Here is a 16,451-nt window from a genome sequence, read left to right as displayed (position 1 = left end):
TTTTCCTCATGGGTAATATATACCTTTCATGAGTTGTGAGTGATTCTTTTGAAAAGAGAAAACTAAACACCAATGTAACTGCAAGGAATACATAAAGAAGCATGAGAAATGTATGATGGTATTTAATGGGAACAATTTAGTGGTCATGGACTGGATTATAATTGATTATAATATTTTCATAGGCTCTGAATAAACAATACCCTCTGAACTCTACTCAGATTCTACAAAGTCATCATTTTTTTCACAAATAGCATTCATGGAACATTACCAATGAGATAGAGATCACAGAAATTTCCTATAGTCTTTTTAATCTTCTAGGCAAAACTTTAACTTCCAGTAGATCCATTTTATAACTAGTAATAGAAATATATGCAAACATATGGAAAAGCTTGTAAATATTATATTTTACTCCTACCCCTATTCTGGAAACAAGTGTAAAAAGCAGGGAGAACAAAGGAAAATAAGGAAACATGTTATAACTTACTGACCAAAACAACTTAATAGACTATAAATGGATTAATGTGAGGCAATAAATGTGCTTAGGCTAATTTCTTCAACATTTGAATCCTCCATGTGTTTTAGGGATTATTTGTCTGACTCTTCATGGCCAAGGGAACTTTCTTAAGATGCCCAACTCCACCACAGTGACTGAATTCCTGCTTACAAGGTTTTCTGATGTGTGGGAGCTCAGAGTCTTACATGCCATGCTGTTTGTACTGATGTATGTGGCAACCCTGATGGGGAATCTTCTCATTGTCACAGGAATCACCTTCAGTTGGAAACTTCACACTCCCATGTATTACTTCCTTAGAAATCTGTCTGTCTTAGACATGTGCTACATTTCTGTCACGGTCCCCAAAGCATGTGCCATCTTCCTGCTTGACAACACAGCAATCTCCATGACTGGATGTGCAGCTCAGATCTTCCTTGTGGTTGCATTTGCTACAGTAGAGCTGCTGTTCCTCACCATCATGGCCCGTGACCACTATGTGGCCATCTGCCAGCCCCTCCACTACCCTGTGGTCATGAACCCTCGGGTGTGTGTCCAGATGACTCTGGCTTCTGTATTCAGTGGTCTGGCCTACTCAGGACTCCACACCAGCAACACATTCCAGTTGCCCTTCTGTCAGTCCAACGTGGTGCATCAGTTCTTCTGTGACATCCCCCCTCTACTGAAGCTCTCCTGCTCTGACACCTTAAACAATGAAATTTTAATTTTCATCTCTTCGGTGGTGATTGCTGGTGGCTGCTTTGCCTTCATCATCATGTCTTACTATCACATATTTTCTACTGTGCTTAAGTTCCCAACCAAGGGCAAGCGAGGGAAGGCTTTTTCTACCTGTGTCCCTCACATCCTCGTGGTGACCGTCTTTCTCAGCTCAGGTGCTGCTGTGTATTTGAAGCCAACCTCCAGCTCACCCACAATTCAGGATATGCTCTCTTCTGTGTTCTATTCTATAGTCCCTCCTTTCTTGAATCCTATAATCTATAGTCTTAGAAACAAGCAGATAAAGGAGGCTGCAAAGAGAGTTATGCAGAGAAAGCTTTATTCAGGGAAAAGATAGCATAATTGTTTGAAACTGAATTTTTCAATCATGAAAAAAAAAACAATTCTCAGACTAGTGTTTCAAAGAATTCCTGTTTACCTGTGATTCATTAGTACTTAAAACTGTATCTTGGTCTTGTACTGATTTTTTGATGTTGTTATTCGAGCCAAATTAACAGCATGTAGGAGAAAAGCAAAATTTCACAGTGACCTAATACTTTGTAAACCTTGAAACTGTAATAGGGAGTGCAGGAGAGAGACAGGCAGAGCCAACATTAAACACAAGAGGAAGTCAGGTGTTTGCTTTTCTAAATAATATTTACATATTTTTTTAATAGAGAGGTTGTAAGCTTACAAAACAATCATGCACAATGTCAAGATCATCTGGATTCTGCAGGCAGTAAGCCCTGCAGTGGTGACAATGCTTCATATCTCAGGTACAGGTGACAATAGGAGGCAGGTGTGGAAACACTGAAGTGGAGGGGAATATTCCTAATGACAATAGCTGGCTTGATTTTTTTTCTGTTTGTTTGTTTCTCTATCCAAGTGCCCAGTGATAAAATAGGAAAGTTGGTCAGAGGAAATTATGCCAGAAAGTCAGCAGCTCCCTTCTTTGAGGACATGCCTTAAACCTTCCTGCTTTGTACATTTTTTTGCCATTGTATCAAGAATCAATCTATAATAAATTCTAAAACTCTTTCTATATGTTCACCTCCCATGCTAAGAAAAGTAGGTCTTTTCCTCCCAGTCTTTATGCTTTCCTGTTTATCTTTGACTTTTTTCAAAACACTGTTTAAAAATAAATCTCCACTCTAACCTATCCAGGGCTTATACAACTGTTGACGGAAAATCACAAAGGGATCTAATAGATAATCAGAAATCAAGTGAAGAAAACTGTCCTTCAAAAATGTGGGAGAGTTCAAAATCTTCACAAAGAAAAATTAATAGAATATGTTACCAAAAGACCAGAAATACAAGAGATACTAAAGGGAGTGCTGCAGACTGAAAGGAAAAATAAGGGTGAGAGATTTGGAGAAGAGTGTAGAAATGAAGATTATTAGGAAGGGTAAGTGAAATGGTAAGAAAACAGGAAATAGAATGATACAGCAACAGAGAGCTGAAGGAGCAAATGTATGAAATAAGTGATTCCTTAACAGTAATAACATTGAATGTTAATGGCATGAACTCCCCAATTAAAAGACATCATCTGATAGAATAGATTAAAAAATATATAAGCCATCTCTATGTTGTCTACAAAAGACTCACCTCAGATGTAAAGACAGAACCAGGTTAAAAGTGAAAGGATGGGAAAACATATTCCATGCAGATAGTAACAAAAATAGCTGGAGTAGTGATACTAATATTGGATGAAATAGATTTAAAATGTAGCAGAAATCTCCCAGTTTTTTAAAAGTAACTTATATTAAAGATAACCAAGATATCCAGGCATGCTTTGCTCTTAGCAGCAAAGGGTTGCACCAAGGACTTGAATGGATGATGTCATGATTTAAGATTAGATGATCTCCACTGACCTCCTCTTGTACTTTGTATAAACAAAGTACTGGACTTTACCTCAAATCTGTAAAAACTAATAGTTTAGATATATTTATAATAAAATGATTTAAACTTTATCAATAATAAGAAAAATTAAGGCTACTCATTTGAAAACAAAGATGAGGTCTCACCTTCCAATTTGATTTCTTGTTAGTTTCTTTCAAAGTAAGGTGTTAAAGTTGTGACTGATATTTTTCTCATAATGAACCCTCTCAGGACATTGTGTAGCCTGTTGTAAGTATAAAGGAGAGGAAGACGTTGTTAACTTGAAGAACTTTACTCTCAGTATAAACCACCATAGTTGAATGTTCTCTTCTTATTACAAGTCAAAATAAAAATCAGCACAGATACTCAGCTTCCAGTATTTTAAAGTGTAATGTTACTTATGAAAAGTATTTTGAGTATGTATAGTGTATATACCTGAAGTTCAAGTTAATGGCTTTGATTTATGTTCTAAAGGAAAGTAATGAGTAACATAAAAATTTGTAATATCCTTAATTGTAACCATATGATACAAGTACTAGCATTCCTCTTAAGGGTCACTTTGTACTTTTCCCCTTAGGCTCTCTGTATTGTACTAACCAAATGCAAAAATCACTGAACTGCTCTTAACAACAACAACAACAAAAATAGGAAGGAAAGAAGAAAGGAAGGAAGGGAGGGAGGAAGGAAGGAAGGAAGGAAGGAAGGAAGGAAGGAAAGAAGGAAAAAAAAGAAAGTGGAAAACAGTTGCACAGTACGTTAATATTTTTTGCTATTACAAACCTTGCTCTATAAATAATCTTGCTTTTATGTAAGAATGTAGAGTCTCCAGGACACATAGCCAGGACTAAAATTACTGAGTCTAGAGTGGCATCAAACAAAGTGGTAGTGCCTATTTACACTCCCACCAAAAGTTCATGGGAGTTCCTGTTCACAACCTCGACAATACTTGCTACCATCCAATTTACTAATTTTTGGCTAATCTGATGGTTGCAAAATGGTGTTTCATTGTGGCTTTAGTTTGTATTTCTCTATTACTAACCAGGATGGGTACATTTTCACATATTTATGAGCTACTCTTATTTAGTATAATGTGAAATAACTTGTTCAAGTCTTTTACCCATTTTTCTGTGTTTTGGGGCATTTTTGCGTGTGTAATTTCCTTTTTAATTTTTAGGTGTACTTTTTATATTCTGTATACTAATCCTTTGCCAGCTTTATGTATTGAAAATAATTTCTCCAAGTCAGGAGCTTGCATTTTCCTCCTTCCTTTTGGTATATTTCGATGATCAGAAATTCTTAATTACCAACCATTTCCTTTTTGAGGTTTGTTAAGGAATCATTCTCTACCCCCAAATTATAAATACATTCTCCCTTGTTAACTCTTAAAAAAAAAAAGAAGCAATACCAGAGGAATCGTGGGAAGATAGCATCAGAATAACCAGCAGAGCTCAATACTCTCATAAAAACCACGGTAAAAGAGGCAAAATCCACCCAAGTGACCTGCTTTGGGGGTCAGCAGATTGGAACAGTGCTACACAATTCCATGAAGGTGAGGGACTGCAAGACCAAGAAGTCAAAACAACAAAGTGAGTTAGTAAGGCCCTGCCGTGACCAAGAAGGGGTCCCCCCTACCCCCAAGTTATTAAGCTGTGGTAAAACCCCTGGCCCACTGCAGCCAACTGAAAGGGGAATGGAAACCTTTCTCCCTGTTGACTGTTCCAAGAGAAAATGGAGGGGGGATTTGAAGTGCTTTTCTTCAGTCAATTTGGCCAGCAGAGCCTGATTTGAAACTCAGCTCTGGAGATTCAACTCAGGAACACAGGAAAGCAGACAGAAGCACCTCTGGGGAAGAATGCACTGACAAGCACCATCTGCTGGCTAGTCTAGAAATAGCACGGACAAACACTGGTCTGTTCTCTCTGTATCCTACCCCTAGGAGAAGTTCTGTGCCTAATCAGTGAGGCCCTGACCCGATTTTGATAACTTAAGCTGTGTAAATTTAAAGACTTAGAATAAGTTCAACTAAATATCAAAGAGAGCTGTGAAAAAAATTAGGCAAAAGAGAGAAATTGGCCATGAGAATAAATTCACCAAGATATTCAGAGGCTTAGACATCAGCAAAAAATTACCATAATGGAATGAAGCTGGAAATCAATGATGGATGGAAAAAGGGAATATTTATAAATATATGGAGATTAAACAACACACTCTTAAATAATCAGTGGGACAAGAAGAAATTGCAAGAGATTTAAGCAAATAACTTGAGATAAATGCAAATGAGAACACAACATATCAACGGCAATGGTATACTGCAAAGACAGTGCTGAGAGTGAAATTTATAGTCCTCAATGCTTACATTAAAAATGAAGAAAGAGATAAAACGGATGATCTAACTGCACACCTGGAGGAACTAGCAAAAGAATATCAAACTAAGCCCAAACCAAGCCAAAAGAAAGAAATACTAAATCTCAGAGCAGAAATAAATGAAATTGAGAACAAGGAAAAAAAAAAAACACAATAGAATCAACAAAAGCAAAAGTTGATTCTTTGAGAAGATCCACCAAATCGACAAATCCTTAGCTAGAGTGATGAAGAAAAAAAGACAGAAGGCACAAGTAAATAAAATCAGAAATGAAAGGGGGGACGTTACCACTCATTCCACAGAAATAAGAGAGATCATAAAAGGATGCTATGAACAACTGAATGTCAAAAAACTAGAATATGTGGACAAGATGGACCAATTCCTAGAAACACACTCACCATCTACACTGACCCTAAAAGAAATAGGAGACTTCAACAAATCAATCACAAGTGAAGATATTGACACACTCTTCAAAAATCTAAAAATGAAATGCCTGGGGCCAGATGGCTTCACAGGTGAATCCTATCAATCATTCAAAGACGATCTAATTCCAATATTTCTCAAGCTCTTCCAAAAAATTAAACAGGAAACAACACTACCAAACTCATTCTATGAAGCCAACATCAACCAATAACAAAACCAGATAAAGATACTACAAAAAAAGAAAATTACAGACCAATAGCTCTAATGAATATGGATGCAAAAATTCTCAACATACTTGCAAACAGAATCCAAATGCACATTAAAAGAAATATACAGGAAGTGGACTTGGCCCAATGGATAGGGCGTCTGCCTACCACATGGAAGGTCCGCAGTTCAAACCCTGGGCCTCCTTGACCCATGTGGAGCTGGCCCATGCGCAGTGCTGATGCACGCAAGGAGTGCCCTGCCACACAGGGGTGTCCTGCATGTAGGGGAGCCCCACACACAAGGAGTGCATCCCATAAAGAGAGCCACCCAGTGCGAAAGAAAGTGCAGCCTGCCTAAGAATGGCACCGCACACACAGACAGCTGACACAGCAAGATGATGCAACAAAAAGAAACACAGAATCCTGGTGCCACTTATAAGGATAGAAGTGGTCATAGAAGAACACACAGCGAATGGACACAGAGAGCAGACAACTGGGGGAGGGGGGAAAGAGGAAATAAATAAATAAAAATAAATAAATCTTTAAAAATAAATCACTAAAAAAAAAGAAATATACACCACAATCAAGTGGGTTTTATCCCAGTTATGCAAGGGTGTTTCAACACAAGAAAATCAATTAGTGTAATAAACCACATTGATAAATTGCAGAAGAAAATTCACATGATCCTTTCAATTGATGTAGAAAAGGCACTTGACAAAATACAGCTCCCTCTCTTGACTAAAAACAAAAAACATAAAAACACTCCAAAAGATAGGAATAGAAAGAAGTTTTCTAAATATGGTCAAGTGCATATACGAAAAACCTACAGCTAGCAGAGTACTCAATGGTGAAAGACTGAAAGTTTTCCTGCTGAGATCAGGAACAAGCAAGGATACCCACTGTCATGATTGTTATTCAATATTGTACTAGAAGTTCTAGTTAGAGTAATTAGGATAGATAAGAAACAAAAAATTAAATAAAATAAAAAAGAAATAAAAGATACCCAAAGAAGATCCTTTTGTGGTTCATGAGATGATGAATGATCTTCACACATTTGTGTGAGATGTGCCTCTCTCAAATCTTGTTATGATGTTGGCACATTATGTGCGTGACCTGGGAAAAAAAAGCATACAAATAAGAAAGGAAGTATTAAACTTTCACTCTTCACTGATGATATGATCCTATATCTAAAATCTCCTGAAAAATCCACAACAAAGCTTCTAGAAAAAATAGACAATTTCAGGAAAGTAGAAGAATACCAGATTAACACACACAAATCAATAGCATTTTTATACAATACTGATGTGCAATCTGAGGTGGAAATAAGAAAAAAATCCATTTATATTATAATAGCAAGTAAAACAATCAAATATTTAGGAATAAACTTAAGAGCATAAAGGACCTACATTCAGAAAACTACAAAACATTTCTAAAAGAAACTGCAGAAGACTTAAATAAATGGAAGGACAGTCCTCTTACATGGAGTGGAAGACTAAATATCATTAAGATGCCAATTCTACCCAAACTGATTTACAGATTCAATGAAATCCCAATAAAAATTCCAACAGCCTTTTTTACAGAAGTAGAAAAAACAATTACCAAATTTATTTGGAAGGGTAAGGAACTCTATATTCATGTGACCCGGCAATGCCATTATTAGGTATACACCCAGGAGAACTGAGAGCAGAAACATGAGCAGGCATCTGCACATGTTCATAGCAGCATTATTCACAATGGGCAAAAGATGGGAAAAACCCAGATGTTCCTCAATTGATGACAGATAAACGGATTGTGGTTTATATACATGATGGAACATTATACAGTGGTAAAAAGAAAAGAAGTCATGAAACATATGACAACGTGGGTGAACCTGGAGGACATTATGTTGAGTGAAGCAAGCCAGACGCAAGAGGACAAATACTGTATGATATTGTCTATAGTGAAATAAATATATTGGGTAAATTCATGGAGTTAATAATTAGAATATAGGTCACTAGAAAATAGAATGAAGATAGAATGGAAAGCTGAGACTTAATTTGTGTGCAGATTTGATAAAAATGTCTGTAAATCTTTGGAAATGAATAGAAATGGTGAAAGCATATCACGGTGTTTGTAACTAGTAATGCTATTGTATGGGTATGACAGTGGTTGAAAGGCAAAATAAGGTCATGTATATTACTAGGAGGGAGAGAAGACGGCAAAATAGTAAAAGAAAATGGATGAAGCCAGATATATGTACAGTGATTCTGAGGTTCCATTACATTTTCCAGGGGCAGTATTATATAACCTTAGGAAGAAGCTATACTGACAACAGTGGAATTTTTCAGAAAGGAAATGAATGAAGCCAAAGTAGTGAATAAAATTTAAAAGGAAATAAAGGACTTTCATTTCTACTCAGGATGTAGAAATCTTCTATTACCATTTCCTCAATCTAACCAATTTTTAAAAGCTGTAAATCTACAATAGGATAATTTTTCTTGAGCCTACCAGAAAGATGAGGTTGTAAAAAATCTAAGAAATCATATTCCACAGATGGACAAGCCACTCTAAAAGGAGATGGAACAAATGCAGTTTCACCTTAGACAGAGCATAGGAGAAAATGTGGTCACTGTACAAGATTGGAAAAATACAGATGTTTTATAGAATTGTTAAAGCCAAATTTGAGCTATAGTCCTGACTGTGAAAAACAATGAGCCCTAGATTTAAGGGCTTTGCATTCACCCTCAATATCGTCCCTGCAGGTCTTAGATCAAGTGCTCATGAAGAAGAGGAGGGGCAGGTTGGGAGACCTTCAGACAAGGTCACTGTGCAACCCATGAAATACCCACTATCCTCCTCCTTTCTTATGAAATGAGTAACTGCTATTGCTTTACAAGTATAGCTTTATTTAGACTTTGGTCTGATGAAAGGTATACAAATCTGCAATACACAATCATAGAATTGCTCCTGCGTACTGATAGCACAATTCCAACTCTTCTTGGAGTGGCTTGTCCCTCCATGCAATATGAGTTCTCAGATTATTACAAACTCGTCTTTCTTGTAAGCTCAAATGAATACCAAGTTTTGCTTCCTTTTTTCTTCTCCCTAGTTACCCAACCAAAGCTGAAATCCTGTACTACGATCTTTCTAAAACCCTCTTAATTAGAAACTGCGTGCTTTCACATGGCATGTGCTCTTCCTTGCTGCAATAAGTAATAATATAAAATTGTCCACCACAGGTGTTCCTGGGTCTTTGGCTAAAGAGCACTGACAATTACGAGGTTAAAAGATCTAGCTGAGAGGATAAACAACATTAATTGATACAAGAGAATTTGCTCCATAAGGATGTAATCTATAAGGTACTGTCCAATGAATTACTAGAGAATAACTGTTAAAAAGTACACACACAACATAAGACAAAAATATTGTATCAACAAGACTGAGTATATTCACTAAAGATGAGGATGTAATCGTGAACTTACTGATAAGCCAATAGGAAAAAAACAAAGAAAAATGTTAAAGAAAAAATAAAACATGGGGGAAAACTATCTGAGAACTATGGTAAAATATCAAACTGTTTCATATACATATAGTTAGTGTACTATGTAAGAATAGAAAGGGAGTGCATCTAAAGAAATGTTTAAGAAGATAATGACCATAAATTTTCTGGATATAAGGAAAGACATCAAACCTTACGACTATGAATGTTAAAAATGCCTAGGAAGGTGGAAAAAAAGAAAAAAACAAACACATATAGACTTTTTGATCTCACAACTGAAAAATAAAGAAAAATAGAAAATGATGGAAGTCAGATGATAGTACATACCACATTCTGAAAACAAACACCCATGAGAATTATAAGACACCATCAATACTGATTCAAGCCAGAACAAAATGGTTTCAAGTACTGAAAGGTAATAACTGTCATTATAAGATTCAATATCAATATCTTTTAAACATAAAAACAAAATTAAAATTTTCCACTAAAATTAACACACACATACAGAAAAATATATACCCAGAAGACTTGTGCTTCAAGAATTTCCAGGTATAAAAAGAAATGATAACAGAAGAAACCTTGGATCTACTCAAATAAATAATAACATATATATATAATTTAAGATAAATATATCCAATACTGGATGTTTAAAAATTTAATTGCTTTAAAATAATTGTCTACAGGAAAATTCCATTGGTTCATTTGAGGCTTGAGTTACATATAAAAGTAAAATTATAAGAAAGAATGGGAAAGATGAATTGTTTCTCTGCTACTCTAAGGTTAATAATCCCTAAAGCAACCTCTGTGAAAAGAGAAGACAAATTTCCCCATAAATATTAAAAGGAGGGTAATAAAATTTTATAAATATCTTATTGCTGTTAACTTTCATAATTTAGATGAAATATGCAATTTTTAAGATATTCACACCAAACAATTAACTAAAACAGGTGCATACCTTTTAATTGTAATTAAAATAATTGAATTTTTCCTAAAACATAATCAACATGAAAAAAATTATTTTCCTAATGTGAAAAACTCATGTTTCCCTCAGACTGTGGAATGTGGACACAGTGCTATGTGAAACCTTGACATATGTGGAGAAGAGGACAACACCTTGTCAGATGGTAGAGCAACAACATAGAAAAACCTGGGGACCAGGGCTAACTCATGGAAATGAACTGCCCACAAACCCTAGTAAGCAAAATCTGCATTATGTCTAAGAATGGTACTTTCCCCACTGTTGAGCCACTCTGTTTCTGAAACCCTTTATTTTTTATTTAATTTTATTTTGTAAAGATGATTTAGATTACATTAATGTTACACTGAAAATATTGGGGATTCCCATATACCCCATCCCTTCCCCTCCCCCCACTTTTCCACATTAACAACATCTTTCATTAGTGTGCTACATTTTGTTATAATTGATCAGCACATATTGAAGCATTGCTACTAACCAAAGTCTATAGTTTACATTACTGTTTACAATTTGTACTTCACAATTTTGTAGGTTTTGACAAAATGTATACTGGCCTGTATCTATTATTGCAATATCACACCAAACAATTCAAATGTCCCCAAAATGCCCCATGTTACACCTATTCTTCCCTCTCCCTCCCCTCAGAAGTTATGCTGAAGCAATGCTGAAATCCTTTCTTACACTAGGACATAGGATGATACATCCATGTTTGAAAAGATATAGCTGGTATTTCCAACATCATACTGTCTTCTCTCAGCATCTGTACAGAATGTCTGTCAGCAAAATACCCCCGTAACAAACACAGTTTTGTTAATTTTTTGAAAAACGTAATAAAGAAATGGATTATATTTCAATGCTGACAGGAATTATATACTTTTGTAGAAAAAACGGTCATACTATAGAATGGTGATGAAGAATATGGACTCCACAGTCTCTCTGGGTTCAAAGGCGAGCTTGTCCTTTATACACTGTTGACTACCCACGATCCAGTTCTTCATCTCTCTGTGCCCCAGTTCTATCCTCAGTACAATGCAGCCCTTCAAGTGCATTTACTGGGTCATTCTTCTAGGTCATGGGGATACAGGAATGAACCTAATTGGCAATAATCTTGTTCTCAGAAAGTTCTCATAATGGAGGAAAATGGAGAGGAAATAAAAGGAATAAGCAAAACATGAAATTATTATTTGGATTTACTGCTATGAAAAAGAAATTCATCAAGGATTAGGGAAGGAAATGTGATTTTAAATAATATGGTGAGGCATGGTCTTCGGAGGAAAGAATGAGAAAAGATCCCGTTATCTGGGCAAAGCAAATTTCAGGAAGTTTAAAAAATGGAAAAAGTCCGGCCATCATCAGGACTAATGAGTATAGGGAAGGAGAAGTGTGAGGAGGTCAGTGTGGCCACACCAAAGAGAGCACAACAGATACAAAGATGAAGGATGCATTCAGAAAACTGAGGAGGAGAGGCAAGTTCTTATTAGCCCTGAAGGCTCTTATAATATTTTGATTTTTCACCCATTTTGGAAGTCATGTAGGTTTTGTGAAGCAAAGAGACAAGATCCAAATTATGTTTAAGAGTAATAGTCTATGGGCGGTGGACTTGGCCCAGTGGTTAGGGCGTCTGCCTACCACATGGGAGGTCCGCCGTTCAAACCCCAGGCCTCCTTGACCCGTGTGGAGCTGACCCATGTGCAGTGCTGATGCGCGCAAGGAGTGCCCTGCCACGCAGCGGTGTCCCCCGCATAGGGGAGCCCCACGCGCAAGAAGTGCGCCCCATAAGGAGAGCCACCCAGCACGAAAGAAAGTGCAACCTGCCCAGGAATGGTGCCGCCCACACGGAGAGCTGACACAAGATGACACAACCAAAAAGAAACACAGATTCCCGTGCTGCTGACAACAACAGAAGTGGACAAAGAAGATGCAGCAAATAGACACAGAAAACAGACAACCAGGGCGGGGAGGAAGGGGAGAGAAATAAATAATCTTTAAAAAAAAAAAAAGACTAATAGTCTAGCCATACATTCAGATTAGACTCAGGAGGGATAAGGCAGAAAACAGAGGCCATCTAGCAGGTTTCAACTGTAAAGATGGAGATGAGGGGTCTGTTGGCCAGGGCCATAGCAGAGGAGGTGTAGAGAAATAGTCCCTCTCCGAATATATTCTGTGCAGAGAAGCAATGATACTATGATGCACTGGTAGCGAGGTGTGTGACACAGAGAAAATTAGGGGATTATTTTTAAGAGTTTCTTGAACCTGTAGGAGGATGCCTTTCCATTTTCCTGAACAAGTAGGAGGAGATTTTTCAAGAACCTACATGAAAGTTATCTTGAGAAGGTTATCTATGTTAATTATATACCTAAAGTCATTTGATTAATGTCTAACACTCAGTAGGTACTCAGTAAATATAAGCCATTTTCCACCATTATTATATAATACCAATCATTTGCAAATAAAAAAAACTAATGTTCATGTTTTGTCATTCTTTATTCCAGACTTATTTAAGAGTCCAACTTTTACAATCCATATAATTTTGACATAACACCAGGAATAAAATTAGTCTTAAAAAATACCTCAGACCAAATCTTACATAAAATACAATATGCAAGGAAATACATGGGGATAGCAAGTACCTGCAAATGCTCTAGTGTTTTCATATTTCCCAAAGTTCACATTACATTTATTTAATAACAACATATACCCTTTCTAGAATATGAAAGGATAGGATATTCTGTATTTGCTAATAATTAAGACTTAAGGACTCGTGCCCCGGGTCTACCTTGAGCCCCCAGCGGAGGCGCAGCCCAGGAGCACCCTCTGGGGAGAGGCCGCCACCTGAGCTTCCTGGGGGCGAGGGCCTCGCACTGCGCCGCCCGCGTCCACGCGTCCCAGCTCCGGCTCCGGCTCCGTCCTGGACTACTGTTGGTCGCCTGCCAAGCGACGTGGAGCCGGGACCCGCGCGGCGTCAGTGGGCTTGGAGACGCTCTTTGCGCCGCGGCAGGTGAAGGTCCCGCGCTGGGCAGGAGGCGGGAGGCCGAGGCCGCGCCCAAGGTCGCGGGGCTGCAGTGAGCACGAGGCGCCTTCCTGCCGGGCCTGCCAGCCCCGAGGCCGCCTACGCAGCCACCACCGCCCCCGCTGTCGCGCCCTCCTCGGTCCCCGCCAGGAGCCCTGCCAGCCCCTGGTGAAGAAGGAAGCCCCCGCCTAGCCCCGCGTCACCCCGCAGCCTCTGCCCGCGGTCCCCAGCCCGTTCCCGCTCCCCACCCACGGCCAGCTCACGCACACGGCCCGCAGGCCTCGGCAGGAGCAGCGGCGCCGGCCTCGGCCTCTCAAAGCACGCGGCCCTGTCCTCTCACACGCCTGGCCCCGCGCGGGCCCTACGCGGCTCCAGCCTCTACCTCGCACTTGGCGCTCGGCTCCCAGCCCCGCACCAGCACCACGCGGCGCGCTCGCCGCCCCCCAGCACTGCCCCTGCCCCTGCGCTCCCCGCCAACAGCCGGCTCATCGCAAGACCCCCAGCCCAGGCCAGCCTGCTGGTCTCCTCCCCCAGCAGCCACCCTTGCCAGCCTCCCTCGGGGATTCTGAGCCATCTCCAGCTGCTCGGCAGGAGCTGAACACACGTATCCTGGTCCAGAGCGGAGCGGCGGGCGGCCTCCTGGACCCAGGGCTCTGCTGCAGGCGGAGTTCCACCAGCACCAGCACACACCAACACACACCAGCACCCACACCAGCACACACCAGCACCCACCAGCACACACCGGCACACACCGGCACACACACACCAGCACACACCGGCATACACCAACACACACACTAGCACACACCAGCACACACCAGCACTCACCAGCACACACCAACACACACCAGCACCCACACCAGCACCCTCACCAGCACACACCAGCACCCACACCAGCACACACTAGCACCCACACCAGCACACTTACCAGCACACACCAACACACACACCAGCACCCACACCAGCACACACACCAGCACATTCACCAACACACCAGCACACATTCGCCCTTTCCCAGCTGGGCTTCCCGAAGGCCTGCTCGGCCAGCGGCATCCCTCCGTTTGACAAGCGCGCTCCCAAGCTCTTCAGCCCCTACTTCCCACATTTCCAACTTCTTCCCGCCCTGCCCTCTCGCCTTCCCAGGGAGGGCCCCCTGCTCCCACACCCAGGCCCCTTTGGGTCCCTGCAGGGCGCGTTCCAGCCCAAGATATCAAACCCAATCGAGATGACGGGCGGCCCAGTGCCCTTCACCTTCTGCAGAAAAGTTCCTGGAGTGCCAGACCCTATCCGAGGGCAGCCGGGAAAGCAGGGAAGTGGTGCACGGTCCCCGTGCTCAGCTCGGCGGATCACCACCTCCAGCAGAAGGTCAGGCAGTTGCAGCTGGACCCGCACAGGCTGGAGGGGCGCCCAAAGCTGGACCCGTTCAGCCGGCCCCTCATCCCCCACCCCCCTCCCCGCCCCGGGCGTGTTTGCTGGATTCCACAGCCCCCCGGATCTCACCTGGTCCCTCTTTACCAGCACAGGTCCTGCCCGTCCTGTCACCCACCCATTCCGACCCTCAGCCCATCACAGCCACTTCCTGCTCACCGGCCACCTGGCACCTTTGAGGGCCTCGGGAACCTGGGGGGCAGCCCTTCGAGGCCTGGGCAGCGACGCGCTCACCCCGGGGCGCAGCGTCCTCACGCACAAGGAGGCGGCCTCGCTGCACGGCTTGTCCAGCCCCCCACTGTCCCCTACGAGCCCCGCGAGCGCGCCTACCGCGACCCCAAGGGGCTCGACCGCAGCCCCGAGCGCAGCGGGAGGCGCGAGGCGAAGAGCTGGAGCGCGCCCCGCGCACGGCGCTCAGCCCTTCCCGAGCCGCGGCCCCCGGGACTGCCGTGCGCGACCCCTCCCTGTGCTGCCGCGAGCTGCGCCCCGCCCGCCGGGGGCGCCGGGTGAGCCCCCCATTCCGCCCTGGCTCAGGACTACCTCCTCCAGGCCGCGGCCCGCGGGGTTCCCTGGCACGCAAGCCCGCGAGGTGGAGACGCGGTGGTCCCGGGACCCCTGGCGTGGGTTCCAAGTCTCGCACGGACCCTCTGACTGGTGCCCCGCTGTGAGTTTTTGTCACCTAAGTTCCTCGAAGGCCAGCAAACTTCCTCCGTCCTGAGGGCGTTTCCCAGCGAGTGCGGGAATTGGACAGACAGCGTTTCTGAAGGCGATTTCTTGTTTTCTGAGCCCTCGGAGAAGTGGTTGGGGAAAAAATATTGTAATAAATACTGTAAGAGTTTAAATAAAAGTCAAATAATTAGAAAATGAAGAGAACACAATTTCTTTAAAAATTTTTGAATAGCAGAAAATATTAAATCTGCAATTGCAAATAATACAGAGGAATTTTTAAATGGAAATGTTATCAAACTGACTAAAATGGGATGTCAGAAAAGTTGGAATCATTGTCCATTCTTAGGTTTATACATTATCTTTATTAATTTTTTCAAATGAGCATAGAAATTAACTGAATAATTTCTTTGTGAAGACTAATAAATTTGTAGAAATCAGAACAAATGAAATATTTTAAAAATCATACTGAAATTTAAGAAATATTAATTACTGAATTTTGTTGGCACTTTACAGAATGGTAGGATTTTCAGTAATTAACAGGTACACACAAAAGAGAGATTACTGCATGCTAATATTAACCACATGTATTTACAAAAAGTTCAGGGGTTAAAGCTTTGCACTTATGTACCACGAGAACATTCGTTTCACAAATTTAAATAAGAAAGGTTTTACCTAATATTTTAGGGATGAGTGGAAATCAAAAGTTGCAAATGCCAAAAGAAAAAATTTTATGTAAATATGTAATAAATATATACACATATATGACTAGTCTAGAAGCCAATGAATAAAACTTTCAGAAATGGTTGGTATACAT

The 16,451-nt window shown here is 41.0% G+C and overlaps 2 protein-coding genes and 1 non-coding gene across 3 annotated transcripts; all 3 read left to right on the top strand.

Annotated features, from left to right (window-relative positions):
• Positions 1-626: 626 nt before the first annotated feature.
• LOC101425233 (olfactory receptor 14C36-like) lies at positions 627-1,565 on the top strand. Its single transcript, XM_004479135.2, has one exon. The coding sequence runs from the start codon at positions 627-629 to the stop codon at positions 1,563-1,565; it is 939 nt and encodes a 312-aa protein (XP_004479192.2).
• Positions 1,566-1,910: 345 nt separating this feature from the next.
• LOC131274888 (fibrosin-1-like protein) lies at positions 1,911-15,686 on the top strand. Its single transcript, XM_071210878.1, is given in 7 exon segments — positions 1,911-1,983; positions 13,313-13,592; positions 13,751-14,060; positions 14,111-14,177; positions 14,180-14,227; positions 14,498-14,590; positions 14,593-15,686. Coding segments are annotated over 7 exon segments (1,965 nt in total).
• LOC131275158 (small nucleolar RNA U13) lies at positions 7,089-7,190 on the top strand. Its single transcript, XR_009182592.1, has one exon. It is a non-coding gene; the product is annotated as a small nucleolar RNA U13 (small nucleolar RNA).
• Positions 15,687-16,451: the final 765 nt, after the last annotated feature.

This window comes from Dasypus novemcinctus, chromosome 21, assembly GCF_030445035.2.
Source record: "Dasypus novemcinctus isolate mDasNov1 chromosome 21, mDasNov1.1.hap2, whole genome shotgun sequence".
Lineage (NCBI taxonomy): Eukaryota > Metazoa > Chordata > Mammalia > Cingulata > Dasypodidae > Dasypus > Dasypus novemcinctus.
The sequence above is the reverse complement of the archived record's forward strand: the minus strand, read 5'-3'. Positions and strand labels throughout refer to the sequence as shown.